The following is an 18,908-nucleotide window of genomic DNA, read 5'->3' on the forward strand; positions in this document are numbered from 1 at the left end:
AACCTCATCCAAATAGAGAGGGAACTAGAAAGAATCAGAACTATATAAAATATGTGCATATAGCAGATGATGTGTATTGAGTAAACTCCGCCTTCTAGCCTTAATTAGCCGGTAAAAAGATCACAAAGAGGAAAATCAGTCTAGGTTGCATATATCTGCCAGCTTAAACCTAGAAGACCAAATCAGCCTATGTTAAACCAATAACACCAATAGACTGCTCTCAAAGAGAGTTAAACTTAGAATCTTGTAATTACTAATCTAGCAACTCAACCAACTTGGATGCCATATGGTATAATAATATGTTTCAGCATTCGCTTATCATTTCAATCTTTTGTTGACTATTTAACTTCATCCCCACTTTATGTTTTCATCAAAACTAACAAACCTTATTCATCTTAAGTTTAACATATAACACTATCAATGTTATATAATAAAGCTTGCATAGTCATTCTCCTACGTGAGATTCTAATAAATATTTACTTATCAAATAAAGTGCCCAATTCAACTTTATTGGTGATCATGGATTTACAGTTGTGCATCTTAATATTTGGTACATTGTTTCAGATACCAGAGCGACGTACATCCCTCACTATTATTGGTCAAAATCCCACTCAATACTTATCAAAAGTGAGGTCTTTAATCATCGAAATTGTACAACATTCTATGTTGGTCAAAGTTGCAATCTAGGTGATTCTCATATCAGAAGGTCACAAGTTTTGCAATTTTGTCAACACCCTCTCGATCGACTGAGCCTACTGCATAGGGCTTTCCTAGTGCGTTTACTTCTCGTGAGTGGTTTGTGTGACTATTACATAGAAATGAGGTTTATTCCATACACATGCTCGAATAGTGACTGTGAGTTTCCCTTATCACCCAAAAAGGAAGAAACGTTGCAATCTCCATCAGAATTGTAACTTTGTATATTGAAACACTGAAGAATATTATGAATAAACATTGATCTGAGTACAATTTTAATGAACATAAAATATAATTTATAGGAACATATGTCTTTAACTTGATTTGGCTTACAATTCCATTAAGAGAACTGATTAGTTTCATGTATATATAAATATATAATGACTATTTATACTTGTTATACCAGTTATGCTATAGCATCCTCTTTTTTTTTTCTTTTTTTTTTAATTGGTAAATAATATTTCAAAGTTATTCTCGAATTGAAAAATATAAATATTTTCATATTATGTACTGTAAATGTGTAAACGTTTCATAATTTGGTACCAAATTACAAATTTTAAAAAGTTCAACTATAATTCCAACAAGAAGTCAAAAGAAAAAGATAAGATAATTAGAACTTCTAGCAGAGTAGGGTCAGTCCATGATCAACTTGATAACAAAATACCATTTCTTTTGCCCAGGATGGAGTGATGATGAGGAGAAGGGACAAATTCTTGCACATGAGAAAAGCATTATTGGATTATTGAGACTATTATTCTAAAGGCATCATATTCTCTAAGCAGAGTTGATAATGTTCACTCTTGCCAAGTACCAAGAGCGGATAAAAGTCAGAGCAACATCAACCAAGTTAGTCAGACAATTTAGCTTGGTAACTACAAGATTCTAAGTTCGACTTCTCATGAGAGCTGTTTATTAATCTTCTTGGTTTGAATCAATTAACCATGGACAACCTAAGCTGCTTTACCAACTAAGGTCACAAGATGAGCTTCACCCAAGGCGGGCTTTCCTGTAAATCAAAAGAATGGATGAAAATGGATATCATGATGCCCATGTATACTGGAAATGTTCTTACCAAGGTCTGTCACACAAAACCATGTAGTATATCATATGTCCAACAAGGTTTGTTCCCACAGCTAAAGAAACAACAATTCTCATTTATATATTGGAATATTAAGGCCCCTAGAAGAAGAGGTCCTAGAGGACATTGCTGATCTCAAATCCCTATATTCCCTGATTTTTATGGAAAAAGAAAGACTATGAATAGGATTTTCCTCAAAAAAAATATATGGAAAGAAAGCCAACTAATATGGAGTAACTAAAGTATTTTTCATAAAAGTTGGAAAAAAAAAAAGATTAGATTTCTTCTCTGAAAGTCATGCAGCTAGAGTCTTGACTAACAGATGGTTTTACCTGCGGCGCTGAATGATAACCTTGGCTTCTCATCTGTCCCAAAGTTGAACTTAATATTTGAAGGATCAGTAATGAGAGGTGTACTGCTTGTAGACGGGAAAGAGAAGACAAGGGGCGGTGAAGATTTTTTCATGCCAAAACTGTAAGAAGGAACAGCAGATGGCTCTTCTGGGTTTGAGGCAACCTTTGTGGCGGAAGATGGCATTGAGGGTGTTGGTGGTTCAGAGAGTGTGCCAGATGATACAGGAACTGGGAAAGTGAATCCAAGGCCATTATCAGAGAAAATCCCGCGTCCAAGATCAGGTTTACTGATGGCAATAGCTGGCAAGGTTGGTTTTGTTCCAGAGGTATGTGCTGGCAATTCTTTTGCTGGCTTAGAGCTTAACGGGTTGGATAATGTGGAGGCATTCTGCCCATTACTCTGTTGTTGAAAAGACCAGTTTGGTACTGTCCCTCTTGGTCCGATATTAGTGCCTATCGAGCCCTGCATAGAGAAAGAAAATTAGTGGTGTTCAGTGGAATTATTGCATCTTGTTCCTTGCTTTAATCCCAATCGTCACTAACTAAATCAATCATCAGAAGTGTCATCTCTCACACATAAGATTACTTGTACCTATTGTAAAAAAAGAAGGATTATGATCTCAAAAGGGAATAAAGGAAACCGACTCGATACCTTATGAGAACTCGGGATACTGGAATCACTAAGGAAACCCTTGAATTGTGAATCACTATTCTGGGTGAACAACGAAGGCCCGGCATTGGCATCAGTCTTCAAAACAGGAGCTCTAGTATTCACACCAGTGGTAGCTTTATCTACCCCTAAACTATTATCCCCAGAATTCATCTGAACAATGCCTTTCCCGTTATCTCCATCCTTAAAAGATGTTGTGGTTCCCAACTCCGTTGTCTTTAGGACTTGAGATTCTCTGAAAACTGGAAGGTTGACACTCCCATTTGGTCTTGCATCAGAGACGTCAGCCCAGGAAGGTTTCTTCCAATCAGTAGCCAGCTTCAGTTCATCTGCCTTCTCTCTCGGTGTGGGCTTGTGCCTGTTAAAGTGCTCTAGCATTATTCTAGTTGTCTCAGTTGGAACAGCATGGTCTACTATGTTTGACTTTGAAGTCCCAATGGTTTCGTCAATTCCCTTATTCGTTCCGACAGCAGGCAAGAACATTTTAGGAGCAAATGGTTTTTCAATTGGTGAGGCACCTTTGGAAGGATTCAGGAAAATGGATTTTCGGGGTTGGGTTTCTGATCCTAGTTTATTACGCATTCTCCGTATAGGTCCAACTGATCCATAACTGCTTTCAAACACATCATTCTTTGTCCTCACCTGAATTTTTGACAATACAAAGTAAAAATTAAAAAGGGATACACTTTGCAAGTTATTAAATGACAAAACTACAGCAGCCATGATAAGATTACCTGCCCATACGTAGACATTTGAGACTGTTGAAAAGTCTTTGCAGAAAGGTCAAGGCACCTGCTATCACCTTGTGGCTAAAAACATATGAAGGTAAAAGAATCATTCATTGTACAACAAAACAAGTATCAGAAGTTTTAGCTAAACTAGACTACAAACCTTGGTTCTAGACTTCGATAATAAAGTTCTAGAATATGGAGTCCTGGGAAAATCATGGAGCCCAAATCTGCTTCTCTGATTCTGGGGTGTACTGTAGCCCTGCTGCTCCCGCACCATGCTACCAGGCCAACAAGGTTCTGGTTTTGATGAAGGCAATGCAAGATATGATTTATATGAATTTTCTGGATCTCGTTTCTCCTTGGTTATAAAATGAGGCCCAGGGCTTTGATCTGGCATTCTGCTTCCCATATAAGCTCTTGCAACATCTATGGGTGAAGCACCAACTTCATCTTGCACCTGAAGAGTCAAGTATTCAAACATCATCCTCTATTGCTTTATCCACAAGAATGTGTATGTTTAAAAAATTACTTTTGGGTCTTCAGTGGCCAATGATAAATTTAGCTGAAAATATAGACATGTACAAATATTATCTATTTATCTGCATCAACTTTAATTCAAGCAGGCCAGCCAAATATGTGTGTGTCCAGAGACAGAACAGTTAACGGAAGCAATTGACTCACATTTCTTTGGGGCAGGGGTGTCAAAGGTCCAAGTAGAGCTCTGTTCACATCTTCCTGTCTTCTTTCTGTTAATCTTCTTGGCGTGTCATGCAAAAGAAGAGCCTCTTCAGTGTCTCTTTCCACTGTCATGCTTGGTTTCTCCTTTTCTTGCTCAATGGTAACTTTCGATTTCAAAATCTCAGTCAAACGAGTTATTTCCTCCCTGCATAGCAATGAGGACCAGTTTAATAACAAGCAGAACCAAGAGCTCAAATGAAACAATATTCATTGATATTCGATAAAGAAAATTTTGATGAGTGTAACCTAGAACTCATTGAAACAAGTAAACTGATAATTCATTCTCAAATGGATAATGACTTAACTGAAACCTTACATTAACTGCAACATGTGGAGCAAAGAACATGCCAAAACTGCAACATGTGTAATGGAATGAACGAGAAATGTATTGATACTATCTAATTAAATTATTTGGCCTAATGAAAATAAATTTCATTTTCATTTTTGATGGCCATCATTATTCCTTCTATGTTACATGAAGGGAAAACTGAACTAAAATAGAAAAAGGATTCCCAAAGAATCACGATCCTGACGGCATTAACATACCAATTGTAAGAAAGGAATAAGAGATTGAAATTTGTGATTCCACTCCATAATACCCATATACCATTGTTTCTAATTAGGACCAATCAACAATATGAGGAAACTAAGATTGATCAGTGGCCAGGCACAGAACTGATAGGTTGGCAAACTTCCTTCCATGCACCCAGCACCCCCCTTACTCTATAGGAGTTAGGTCGGCAGTTTTACCCAAAGCAACTCATTAACACCAAAACTTAAACCTCTACTTTGGTTCTCACTTCCTTTATGCATGGTGGATGGGAGGGTGCTTTTGTACCTAAAACAAGTCTCTCCTCTCTCTCTCTCTCTAGACACAGACACATAAATAAACAAAAACACTTTCCCCAAGATAATATTACTCAACTAAAGTTCATAGTTATCACGGCGCCCTGTTAAGTCGCGGCGCCTCCCGACCGCCTTGTCGCCTAGGCGTTGCCTAGGCGACAAGTTAAAAAATACTATATATATATAAACAATTAAACATATAAATTGTACTGCACCTGCCCACTGCCTAGCCTACTGCTCACTGCCCACTGCCGCCCTAGCCTACTGCCCACTGCCCCTGCCCACTGATATTATTAACCAAAGAAGTGGCAGTCTGGCAGTTTATAACCCAAATCCATAGGAAGACAAACAGTCGCAGATGGAGAAAACCAAAGAAAATGGAGAAGAAAGAAGAAGAGGAAAGAAGAAGAAAGAAGGATGACTCAGGCGGTGGGAGGGCGACGCCGGTAGGAGGGCGACGGTGACGGCGATGGGCGATGGCTGTGGGAGGGCGACAGCGATGGCTGTGGGAGACATTAGTCGACGCACTAGATCTGAAATCCTTTCTTCTTCTCTCTTCTTATTAGGTCAAACTTTTTTTTTAAAAATAAAATTACTAAAAATGGGTNAAATATGTGTGTGTCCAGAGACAGAACAGTTAACGGAAGCAATTGACTCACATTTCTTTGGGGCAGGGGTGTCAAAGGTCCAAGTAGAGCTCTGTTCACATCTTCCTGTCTTCTTTCTGTTAATCTTCTTGGCGTGTCATGCAAAAGAAGAGCCTCTTCAGTGTCTCTTTCCACTGTCATGCTTGGTTTCTCCTTTTCTTGCTCAATGGTAACTTTCGATTTCAAAATCTCAGTCAAACGAGTTATTTCCTCCCTGCATAGCAATGAGGACCAGTTTAATAACAAGCAGAACCAAGAGCTCAAATGAAACAATATTCATTGATATTCGATAAAGAAAATTTTGATGAGTGTAACCTAGAACTCATTGAAACAAGTAAACTGATAATTCATTCTCAAATGGATAATGACTTAACTGAAACCTTACATTAACTGCAACATGTGGAGCAAAGAACATGCCAAAACTGCAACATGTGTAATGGAATGAACGAGAAATGTATTGATACTATCTAATTAAATTATTTGGCCTAATGAAAATAAATTTCATTTTCATTTTTGATGGCCATCATTATTCCTTCTATGTTACATGAAGGGAAAACTGAACTAAAATAGAAAAAGGATTCCCAAAGAATCACGATCCTGACGGCATTAACATACCAATTGTAAGAAAGGAATAAGAGATTGAAATTTGTGATTCCACTCCATAATACCCATATACCATTGTTTCTAATTAGGACCAATCAACAATATGAGGAAACTAAGATTGATCAGTGGCCAGGCACAGAACTGATAGGTTGGCAAACTTCCTTCCATGCACCCAGCACCCCCCTTACTCTATAGGAGTTAGGTCGGCAGTTTTACCCAAAGCAACTCATTAACACCAAAACTTAAACCTCTACTTTGGTTCTCACTTCCTTTATGCATGGTGGATGGGAGGGTGCTTTTGTACCTAAAACAAGTCTCTCCTCTCTCTCTCTCTCTAGACACAGACACATAAATAAACAAAAACACTTTCCCCAAGATAATATTACTCAACTAAAGTTCATAGTTATCACGGCGCCCTGTTAAGTCGCGGCGCCTCCCGACCGCCTTGTCGCCTAGGCGTTGCCTAGGCGACAAGTTAAAAAATACTATATATATATAAACAATTAAACATATAAATTGTACTGCACCTGCCCACTGCCTAGCCTACTGCTCACTGCCCACTGCCGCCCTAGCCTACTGCCCACTGCCCCTGCCCACTGATATTATTAACCAAAGAAGTGGCAGTCTGGCAGTTTATAACCCAAATCCATAGGAAGACAAACAGTCGCAGATGGAGAAAACCAAAGAAAATGGAGAAGAAAGAAGAAGAGGAAAGAAGAAGAAAGAAGGATGACTCAGGCGGTGGGAGGGCGACGCCGGTAGGAGGGCGACGGTGACGGCGATGGGCGATGGCTGTGGGAGGGCGACAGCGATGGCTGTGGGAGACATTAGTCGACGCACTAGATCTGAAATCCTTTCTTCTTCTCTCTTCTTATTAGGTCAAACTTTTTTTTTAAAAATAAAATCTCTCTTCTTATTAGGTCAAACTTTTTTTTTAAAAATAAAATTACTAAAAATGGGTTGGGTTTGCGGGTTGGACGCAGGGTCGGCGTCCATGGCGCCCGCCTGCGACGCCTTGGACGCAGGGTCGGCGTCCATGGCGCCCGCCTGCGACGCCTGGCCGACGCCGGAGCTCGCCTCCCGTTTTCAGGCGAGGCGAAGCCTCCCGGCGTCCTGTCTCCACCGACAGGACGCCAAGGCGTCGCCTAGTCGACGACTAGGCGACGCCGTGATAACTATGCTAAAGTTACATAAAAAGTATCCCCCTTCTACAAGCCAACACCATCATCATTTCATCATAATGCATTGCTGTTACTACTCTCAAACAAAAAGGAAAGAAGAGAATAATTCAAACAGCCAACTTAATCATAACTTGACCAGCAAAAAAACATAAGTTTCACCTATTCCAAAGGATTTATACTTTATTTGTTCTAGTCCAAGTAAGATTACTAAACTAGAGACTGATGCTGCAGTTTTAGAGTGTAGTATAAAGATAATACTAAATCTTCAACCAAAATAACAACAACAACAACAACAATAATAATAATAATCTTAATAATACATAGAGCTGGTAAAGTGCTCAAAAGAAAGCATAAGCAGCAATAATACCAGTACCTAGAAAATGTTTTCCCTTTCATCAGCTGCTCAATTCTGGAAATCTCAGAATCATCATGTGAGTTGTCTTGTATCTCCTGCCCCAGCTTTTCATCTTGAGACATTCTCTTCTCTTTATCTAATAGTTCATTAGGATCCTTCCTTTCAGTAGATTTGAATATTACAGACTGCATAAACATAAATTTGAACATTTTTTACAGGATTCTTTCAACTACAGAGAAGTCATCTAAAGAACATCCACCAGAAGGGCAGTAAAGCAAGAATTAGCATCTTTTCCTGTTAAATATTTGGAGTCAATTTTTGAACAGTTTAAGAAAGTATTCAAAATACTACCCAATAAAAAAATAATCCTAGCTATTCAACTACTAGTAATCCTGGCAGCGGGAAATTAGATATCAGTTAAAAGATTTTATTTAACTATCTAATTCATTATTACAGTTGTAGATTGTGATTATAAGAATCTCCTGTGTGCAAAAAAATAATTATCATATTGGTATCCATTGTTTAACTCTCCTAAAGAGGAATCATCATTCATCTCTTCAAAAATTCTTGAAGCACAAACAAGATTCATTTCCATGGTTATTCATTTCAGTTATAGAAGACCATAATAAGCTTTGTATCAACAATCTAACTTGTCCTAAGTAGTACTCCTATGTTCCATGTTTAAACATTACCCATTCCTTTTGTAGGCCATCCTAAAATTATGTCCACTGTTTTTAATAATATTTTATTATACAAGACACTTAAAGTAATGGATCACAATTGGTCCATTGTGCACTCATGAAGTAAGAAAAGAAGACCTTTCCATATGGCCCTTATCATCACATTCACATGTGGTGTTATGTTGAGTTCCTCAAACCTTAAAGTATACATAAGGTGAAATGTGCCCATCCAGAATGGAATACAGTACTGTAGTATTAATTATAATGTAATTAGTATTCAACTACAGTCAACTATTTCTTGATTATGATGTGTGGTCTTCAACACCAAAAAAAAAAAGAAAGATAGTTCTCCTAATGCCCTTCAAACCTACAGCAAAGAGAAATATACCTAAGGCTGTTTCATTGGGTTGGGAGGTAAGTAAAAACATTGGCTGTTAGGTTTCATGAATCTAAAACCACCAAAAAGATTTAGTAAAAGCTTACACTTGAAGTGCACTTCTCTTCATCCTTTGCACTCAGTATCACCTCCTCATCTTCTGTATCTGACCAAAAAGGCATACCAAGTTTGACAATGGGAAAATATGACAAGGCATAACGGAGAGCGTATGATTAAGGTAGAAATAAAAGTGGAAATCAAAAACATCATCCAAAAAACAAAATGCACCCATGTGATTCCAGTTTTAGTTTAGCATTTATTTTTCAAAAACAAAAACAACAAATGTAAACTTCATGAACTATATATTCCCTATTTTATAAGCTCACAAATCCAGTTCTAAGTTTTAAATACACATTCTTATAAAATTTCACAAAAGCGTTGCAATTGATTGTCAATCATATCCACTTGCATTAGCTCCATGAAACAATAAAACTTCTCAATCCGATTGGTTTCCACTAAATAAGAAAATCCAAACAATTTCATCTATAAAAGAATCAACTTGCAAGCAAATTTAATTAAAACAAAATGCCATAGCAAACAAAAAGCCCCATTAGAGTTTGTCAAACTGAATATGATACTAACTCATTACCATTAGCTTACTTGCAAGTAAATAAATTAGTAGGAGCAGCAGCAGTAGCAGTAGAGGGGAAAGCACAAAGCACAACTTCATAAAAAATAATCATAGTACAACAAGCTGCTAAACACTTGCATCCAGTATGTATTAAGTAACCAATGCCCCCAATAAGATGCACAGGGGAAAATTAGGTCAGATAAAAAGCTTCAATTTTTTAACTTAAAACTCACTAAACCATCAGAGCACAAAATAGCATACAAAATTGACTGTCAAGCCTGTAACTTTACAAACCCTAGCACATCCAAATGTGAAATTCAAATATCAAAATTAGGAATAAATATGCAAACGGATCAATTTAGACGCCCTCAACCTGCTGCAATATAACGTAAAATCAATTACACCAAGCAATCAACTCTACCAAGGTGTAAACCGGCCAACCCTAGCATTCAATTGCCATGCCATAAAGTAACATACATGCAAATTTAATGCAATATAGGTGAACCGAATACTGTATATGTGCATTAAAAAGCAAAAGAAAAAGAAAAAGAAAAAGGAACTAATCAAACTACCGTTGCTTTCGGCGACAGGAAGAAGAGGGGGAGCAATGGAGCTGTCCCTGGTTAAGAATGAGGGGATGATCCTAGCGGCGCCGCCGGAGATTAGTCGGTAGGCTGGATCAACGAGTTTCGCTAACCATCCGCCGCGTCTCGCCGGCACAGCTAGTGGTCGGGCGTAAGGACTTGCAGGTGGCTTCCTTGACGCCGGCTTCTTGAACTTCCCTCCGCCGCCTCTCTCCCTGTCCCTATCGTTGTATAGCGGCTCCGCCGCCGCCGTCTTCGCCTCCATCTCTCTCTCTCTCTCTCTCTCTCTCTCTCTCTCTCTCTCTCTCTCTCTCTCTCTCGGCAAAGTCTCAGCGACGGAGCTGTTAATTCTATTTTTTAATTAAAAAAAAAAAAACAAAAACAAAATCTGTTTTGACAGATGAGAACGAAGCTCTTCTGCTGTTATTTTGAGTATCCAGAAGTCAAAGAAAGTCTTTGAACATAATAAGGTCTCTCTTGGGGAATTATACACTGCCCATGCCCACATGTATGCGCTCTGTATCCTACTTTTCAGGATACGCCCCATCATGATATAAACGTTAAAATTAAAATGAGAACGTATGGGCTGATCTCATAAGTTCATCTAGATTAATGATTGAAAATTAATGAAAAATATAGTGATATGTTTATAATTATAATTGTATATTTAAAAACGTTTGACAATGCCATCTGCGAATAACTTATATTGCATTTAAAAATTCTTTTTCAAATTCACTGTCAAACATTTTTAAATATACGGTCAACCGTTTTCAAATGCATAATCATAATTACATAAATGTCAGCACTCTTTTCTTAATTTTAAGTCATTAATCATCTTATAATGCCCTCTAATCGTATCACAAACAAAATTTTAATTCTTTCTAATACTATAAACATTTAACACCTGTACTATTGTACTTCACTTGATCTTAGAGCATCCACACTAATGCTCTTTTGGGGGATTTTTAGAACAGTAACAAATTCAACATTTCGTTTTTGGCTAATGGGAAGCAAGGTTTTTAGCAATTTTTTTTCCTGCAAAACAAGGTTTTTTGCAGGAGATTAAAAAAAAAGTCTATCGGATTGCGTGTTAGGCACACTTCGCACTCGCTGGGGCACACTAGCGGCCGCTCTAACTTTTAAACCGTTTAAATCCTTTAAAAAATTGTCAGAAATGTTTTTTTTTCTTTTTCTCTCCCATTTTAATTTGTCTCTTATAATGCCCTCTAATTAATACGGAGTACTATAAATATTGAGCACTTGTACTGCACATACAGTAAAAATAAATGAAAAATCAAGTCCCTATAGTCATTATGCGAGAGTTTTCTTCAATGTAATGGGCTCTTTGTGACATTCAATAGTCATTTTACCTAAAAAGTTTGAATTACCTACAATTTATTCATTCACAATCTTATTAGGTTGAGGTGTAGGGTCTTAGAGCAACCATATCAATGGTTTATTTGGAGTTTTTGGTACAGTACATAGTGAGGTGGAGGTGAGAGAAGATAAGAGAGAGAGAGAGAGGGTTTTGGTTGAATTGCAAGAGGAGAGTTATTGGAACAGTAATGTCATCGCACAAAATCCCAAGGACAACACGCCACGCCTGCGTGGACTGCAACAATGGCACCTAGCGGGCGCGTGGGCGCGCCTGACAAATATGTTTTTTTAATTTTTTTTTAAATCAGATTTGTTTTTTTTTTCCTCCCCTCCTATTTTCTTTTTCATAATCACACTTACAAAAACTCCTCAAAAATTATAAAAAGACCTCACTATTAAGAATGATCTTAGGCCTTCCCCAATAGTTGATTTTGAGAAAATTTTTTGAATAGTAAAAACTAAGGTGGGGTTTTTAAACAAATGTGGGGTTGAGTTTTTAGCAAGATATTTCTCCTGCAAATTGTGGGATTTTGGCAGTGGGGAGTGGGCCCACTGCCAAAGGAGTGAGGCGCAACTCTCGTGCCCACGCGCCCGCCTGGGCGCATAAATATATTTTTTTTTAGTTTTTTTTATTTTGTTTTGTTTTTTCATTTTCTTTTTTTTTTCCTCTATTCTCTTTTTTTTTCTTCAAAAATCACACCAAAATTTCAACTATTGAGGAAGGCCTTTGGGACAACGAAGGGTGAAATAAATTAAAGATTGCCAACTGGCTGCTAAGCCGTCGAGACAGTTGTACAAAGACATAGTGACCAGAAGAAAATTTAAGGAAAAGACATTAAACAAAGATGGAGGAACGAACCAAACATTTCAACTAAACAAAATTTTTAATGTCGTACACACTTTATTGCCTTTTCACATGAATAATTACAAGACTTTAACACAGAAGAAAAGACAATGCAGTTTGATAGGGCAAAATTAGCACGTTCACTGCTACTCTACTAGCGAGTATAAAAAAAAAAGTGTAAAATTCGAGGGGTAAAAACTAAAGCTACAAGGAGTAAAACAACATTGCAAAGGTTGAGTTAGAAGGCAATTGATAGGATTATAGGAAATTTGATTTAATTTTTTAATGATATTTATCGCTTTCATAATTGCCAGATTAATCCAAATTAGTTTTGTGAAGGAACAATCCAAACTCAATTTGTCAATAAATGTCCGTCAGCTCGACTATGCCAATAATAGTCAAACTACTCGATCTATAATGACATTGGTCATTATAACTGTCTGAGTACATTATTGTCACGCTTAATCAACGAATTAGGGAGTGTCACATTAACTTATATGCTAGGTGTCTTCATAGCACAGACATCTTCGATCTTGTATATAAATAACATTTTGGACTTGTGTACTAGATCATACACCATTTCACATCTCACTTTTTTTCTTTTTTTTTTCTTTTTTTTTTTGGAAAGTAAAGGAGATTGATTAACTAAACCAAGTCAGACCTCATGAGGTCATTACAAAAGGGAGGTGTGGAAGCCGTTCACAAAACACGGTTAGATAGAGAAATGATTTTCCTAGCAAGAATATGAGCAACATGACTTGTAGACCATTTATCAAAAGAGAAACTGAAATATTGAAAATTATTAATGTTTATTTGAAATCTTTAATAATAAAACTAGAACAATGGTTAAGATCAATATCAGTAGACTATAGTTCTTGAATGATGGTAAGAGCACCACTCTAGTGGGATGCAATCAGGGCGTTGCTCTTTGAGCTAACTTAAACCTTCATGGATTCTCAGCTCATGACCATTTCTAAGTACTTATTTGTTTATATTTTTCCCTTTTTCACTAAGTCATTTTGTTTATAGATCATTCCAAATTTCATGATAATTGGTGCTTATTTGTGTTATTTTGCAAGGAGCATGAGTTGGACAGCATTGGAAGTAAAGACAGACATTTTCATGCATTTTGGATGCATTTGGAGTCAATGGGAGACAAGGAGAAGCTATGGAGATGGATGCAACACTTCCAAGGGAGCCTAAGAGTGGTATTTTCAATGGTTTTGATCATATGGACAAACCAAGAAAAAAGTAAAACAAGTGCCAAAAAGCTGAAATTCCTGCATAGATCAATAACTGTTCAGTATTTAGACGATATCTCAGCCTAGAAATATCCAAATCGAGTGATTCTTAAGCCATTGGAAAGAATACTCAAAGGGATACAACTCTTATGAAAATATTAAAGCCGAAAAAGTAAGCTAAATGGGTCAAAATAGTCCTTGAAGTTGAAGTTCCAAACTTACAAATTTCGTTCAAATCTGCCACTATTCAGTTATTTGACCATATCTTAGTCTAGGAATGTCCAAATGAGGTTATTCTTGTGCCATTGGAAAGCTAACTTGAAGGAATACAACTTTGTTCAATACCATAAAGGCAACCGAAATGGTTTCAAGGGTGAAAAATTACATAAAAGTCAAAGCAGTTGCGTAGAAGAGAGAAATACAATTTCTAGAGAGGAGACCCACGGTCCGTGGGGTGGCCGTGGATTTTTGGCCAATTTACAGTGAAAAAACTGCATTTTCATAGGTCTGTGACATGGCCACCCCCATGGCCTGTGGCCATGGCCACCCCCATGGCCTGTGGCCATGGCCGTAGCACCACTCATGTTCACTATTTAAGCTCGTTTTGAGCATTTTCAACTTGATTTTGACCCATAGTTGAACCTAGACACTCACATTCACTTCCTTTCATATTGTTAGGTTAGATTAGGCTTAGATTTATGTTCTTTAACACTTTTGAAGCTTTTAATCTTAGATTTGTTGGATTTCAAGATTCTACCACCCATTTCAATAGAGAAGTTTCTTTCCCTGGTCTCTTTTCTTTTGCTAGATTTATGTTTATTACTTGTGCTTTTGTGTTCTTTATGCTATTTAATCTTGAGTATTTAGTTCAAGGGCTTGAGTTAGAGTTGTATTATCTATCTTGATGCTTAATTTTTTATTATTGTGAAAAAGAGGAAGAACCCCAGCCTAGAGTTCATGTGTTTATGAGGCCACTGTGTTTGAATCTTGCTTATGTTTGATATATACATTCATTAGCATGTATTTGGAGGATTCCTTGCCCCTAACTTAAGTCCTATTTCTTTATTTTGTATTTATCTATTATTCATATGTGTTTGTTCCACCTTGTTGTCGTTTGCTTAGCTTCTTGTTGTTCTCCTTATGCTAGTGCCTATTTTTGTGATTGCATATTGCATGCCACAACCCCAATCCTCAGCGGAACGACATTTAACACATGTACACTCACCATCACTCATTTTTATCTACAATAAAAAATTGGTGCTGTTGTCGGGGATTGGCAATTTGGTGGTTTTATGTGATTGCTTGTTTTGCTAGCATTAGAGTTTAGGGAATCTTAGGAGAATAAGTTTTTTCTTTGTTTTTGTTTATTTTTTATTGCTAATGGGCTTACAAGTCTACAACCTTTGATTTGATTGAAAGAGATTTCCCAAGATGGATCAAGGAGGATATTACAATTCTCAATCCTATGAAGGGTATGGAGACTACATGTCTCAACAAGGATACTATATGCCCCTTCCATTAGTCCTTGTACAATTCAAGCTCCATCTCCAAATAATTGTCAGGTCTCCAAACAACTACCATGGTATCCATAAAGATGTGGAATTTAATTAGTTTTTCGGTCAAGAGATTTCCTACAAGCTAGAGCAAGTTAATTTGTAGATATCTTGTGATTTTGGAGTTTCCTCATGGCTTAGGATTAATCTCTTTCATCTTCTTCTTCGATCAGGGATAGGGAGACACAAACTTCCTCCAATGTATGTGAGTTGAATGCAACCATGGTACCAGGACTATAAAAAACAAAGAAGCTAAAAGGAAGGTGAAGGAAAGACTTGTTACAGGGAACACGATGTAGCCATCTCACTATTATTATTAAGTTGTAGAGATAATTCCACCAGAGGTCCCTTATCTTTGGTGGCAATTCCAAATTTAGTTCTAGACTATCGTTTTTGCTATTTAACATCCTAAACTATTATTTTTTGGACACTTTTAGTCCTTCTCATGACGTTTTCTATTTTTAGCAACGGCATTTTTGTCTTTTCATATTTTTCTTTTGTTATTTTTTCCAGTTTCAACCAATTTAATTGGTTTAGGACTTTAGGTAACCTCTTATTTTTAGTAACCATATTTTTCAACCAGTTTTTAGTAAAGTTCTTAACCAATTAAATTAATTGAAACCAGAAAAATAACAAAAGAAAAATATGAAGAGACAAAAATGCCCTTACTAAAAATAGGAAAAGTAATGAAAAGGACTAAAAGTATCAAAAATATAATAGTCTAGGATGTTAAATGACAAAAATAATAGTCTGGAACTAAATTTGAAATTGTCATCAAAGACAAATGACATCTAGTGGAATTAACTCTTAAGTTGTATTATTGTTTCTCATAGTATGTAGGAGTAGTCTTACACTCTTACCACACTAATGCAACTATTATGGCATGTTCAGTTCGCTGGAAAATATTTTCCTTGAATTTGAGGAAAACTGTTTTTTCCTTTGTTTGGTTCATGGAAAACATTTTTCTCAAGAATGAAGAAAACATATTCCATGGTCCCCCATTGTTATTTTGTTTTCCATGGAAAACAAGTAGGACAATTATGCCCTCACCAATTTTTCCTAATTATTATCATTATATTGTTGTTGTTATTATTGTATAGGGGTATAATTGTCTTTATACTAATTATTCCTTATAAATCCAAACCCAACCAAACAATGGAATTCATATTTCCAGTAATTTATTTTCCACCAACCAAACAATTGAATTTATTTTCCTGTAATTTATTTTCCATAGAATTTGAATTCCATTTCCCTTTAAATATTTTACAGCAAACCAAACGGATTGTTATTATTTTCCTAGTCTCACCACCGCCTAACTGACTAACTACAGTAATCAACTAGGAAGTGTCTTGTCAACTTATATATATAAGGTGTCATCATAACGTATACAACTTTGATCATATATAAATAACTTTTCAGACTTATGTACTCATCATCCATCATGTCACATATATATCATTATTATTATTATTTTTTGAATAATATATATCATTATTATTAAGTTGTATAATTGTGTCCCCCAGGCAAAGTAGTACGTCCAACCACACTAGTGCAACCATTTTTCTATTCTTATTCTACTCAGTCGTATATGTAGTGCCTTAATTGTATTCGAATACTACTAAAATACTCATTTGATCGACTCTTTTTTTATATATTATAAACAAAGACCGCATCTACCTTAGTCTATTTTTCACTATCAAAAATATATATTTTATATATACACATTATTTTTACTATACTCCTAGAGTTCTAGATGCTTCAACGATATATATTAAGCTGATGCTTTCCCTCCAACAAAACTAGGTTTTGATCTACTAATATTGTTCATGTCTTGTCTCTCTTCATTTACATTCTTGCATTCCTCTTCTTCATCTTCATCATCTTCCGCATCCCACAAAAAGCGTGCATATGATGCCAAAACATTGCTGTATTGTAATAACACATAATAACTTAATCAGATAACTTAGCTTACATATTTTTGTTTAATTAATAGAACACATATAAGCCCGATTTAATTAATCAAAAAGCTGCTCAAAATAACTTTTTCAATCAGTTTTTTTGAGAAATTAGTTATCAGCTAACGGCCAATTCAAGTATTTTTCTACAATTAGCTAATGCTATTAACTAGTTAAACTAGCTAATAGATATTTATCAAACACCCTGTAGTTAACTAGTTACTCATAAAAATTTTAAAATTGTGCAATTTTTGGAATGCATTTTGATGTCTTACCAATCATCAGGAGCAGCTTTGATAGCTTGATCAAAATAAGTCTCTGCTCGAACGGGGTCTTTGTGTGATTGCCATAACAAGTCAGCATATAGTGCAAGTATATCGCCATCGCTTGGATTTGCCAAGATTGATCTACCACAATATTCTTCGGCCTTCACAAAGTCGCCTTTAACCTGCTCAATTATTAAAAGTTTAAATAACTTATAAAATTGTAAAACCACACAAGATACAACTAATAATGTATATATTCTTTTGTGGACATAACTCACTAGTTTAATAGGCAGTATTTAGAAGAAAAGATCAAGTGTCTAGTTATTTGAAAGAAGATGCGGAGTGTTGAAACGATTATGCCTAAAGTGGGCAGATTTCAGTAGACAGTATTTGAGAGAATAGACCAACTGCCGAGTTAGGTTACTTGGGAGAAGAGATAAGTGTTAAAATTCGACGATTTTAGTGTTAGAATTATGCTGGGAGTGGATAGATCTCTTGCTGAACCAATTACTATGATTTACATGCTTTCGGATCAGCATGTGGGGGCCTGGGTTGAGGATTAAAATATCTTGGGTGAAGAATAATGTGTATATTGATGATAATCAGTTTTTAGTTTATTACCTCTTTCAAGAATCTTGCATAATTGCCAAGGAGCAAAGAATTCCCAGGATTGGCTTCGATCATCTTCTGGTAATAGAGATCAGTGCTCTCACTTCCTTGATTCGGATCCCAATGCTCAGACCCATTATTCCCATCTCCATCTCCGTCACCTCCTCCTCCGCTCCCGCCGCCGCATATCCTCCTTCCATCGCCGCCCCCATCGCCTCCGACCATCGTCTCCGCCGCCGCCTCCTCTTCATCACTAGCCTCGCACTCCTGCACCTCCTCTGCTCTCAGCCCAGATTTCCAAAGCACCAAAACCCGATTCTTCTCCCTCATCACCCTGTCCACTTCTTCTTCCTCGTCAACTGGAATTGCAGAAATCAAGCCATGCATGCACATGCACATGCACTTTTTTGACGGCGCCGGCGATCTCATCATGCTGATGAGATCTGTTTCTGAGAAAGCTCTGCCCATTTTCTGCTGACCCCATGACGACGAAGACGACGAAGACGACGATGCCGATGAGGATCTTGAAAGCTTAAGCGTGTGAACAGAGAAATCCAGCTCTGGAGATGAGTTCTGGGTTGACAGCCATGGCGAATGGCACTTCAGTTGTATTGGGCTTGAAGAGCTTCTAAGAAGCATTTTTTTTCTTCCTTTTTTTAGTAACCTTAAAATATATTTTGTGATACGATGTTTTCTTTATTTTCTGTAGGAGAAACAGGTTGAATGTTTTGGTCTGATTTCAAGGGAAAAGATTGAGAGAGAGAGAGAGATAGTCTGTGCTAGCACAGAATGAGGTTTTTATAGGGAGAATGAAAGGTTGTTTTTCTGTAGTTTAATCATAAGCTCCAAACACTATATAAATATACAAAAAAAAAAAAAAAAAAAAAAAAAAAA

The 18,908-nt window shown here is 36.7% G+C and overlaps 2 protein-coding genes across 2 annotated transcripts; both read right to left on the reverse strand.

Annotated features, from left to right (window-relative positions):
• Positions 1-1,416: 1,416 nt before the first annotated feature.
• On the reverse strand, positions 1,417-10,577 carry LOC116002355. The gene is made up of 10 exons (XM_031242469.1): positions 10,158-10,577; positions 9,062-9,120; positions 7,917-8,083; positions 5,743-5,973; positions 4,210-4,456; positions 3,689-3,985; positions 3,532-3,606; positions 2,780-3,439; positions 2,107-2,590; positions 1,417-1,702 (listed from the first exon to the last, which is right to left on the reverse strand). The coding sequence occupies exons 1-10, from the start codon at positions 10,432-10,434 to the stop codon at positions 1,647-1,649; spliced, it is 2,553 nt and encodes an 850-aa protein (XP_031098329.1). The 5' UTR covers positions 10,435-10,577; the 3' UTR covers positions 1,417-1,646.
• Positions 10,578-16,789: 6,212 nt separating this feature from the next.
• On the reverse strand, positions 16,790-18,834 carry LOC116002592. Its single transcript, XM_031242757.1, has 3 exons — positions 18,027-18,834; positions 17,415-17,587; positions 16,790-17,109 (listed from the first exon to the last, which is right to left on the reverse strand). The coding sequence occupies exons 1-3, from the start codon at positions 18,651-18,653 to the stop codon at positions 16,956-16,958; spliced, it is 954 nt and encodes a 317-aa protein (XP_031098617.1). The 5' UTR covers positions 18,654-18,834; the 3' UTR covers positions 16,790-16,955.
• Between the last annotated feature and the right edge of the window lie 74 nt (positions 18,835-18,908).

This window comes from Ipomoea triloba, chromosome 13 (genome assembly GCF_003576645.1).
Source record: "Ipomoea triloba cultivar NCNSP0323 chromosome 13, ASM357664v1".
NCBI lineage: Eukaryota > Viridiplantae > Streptophyta > Magnoliopsida > Solanales > Convolvulaceae > Ipomoea > Ipomoea triloba.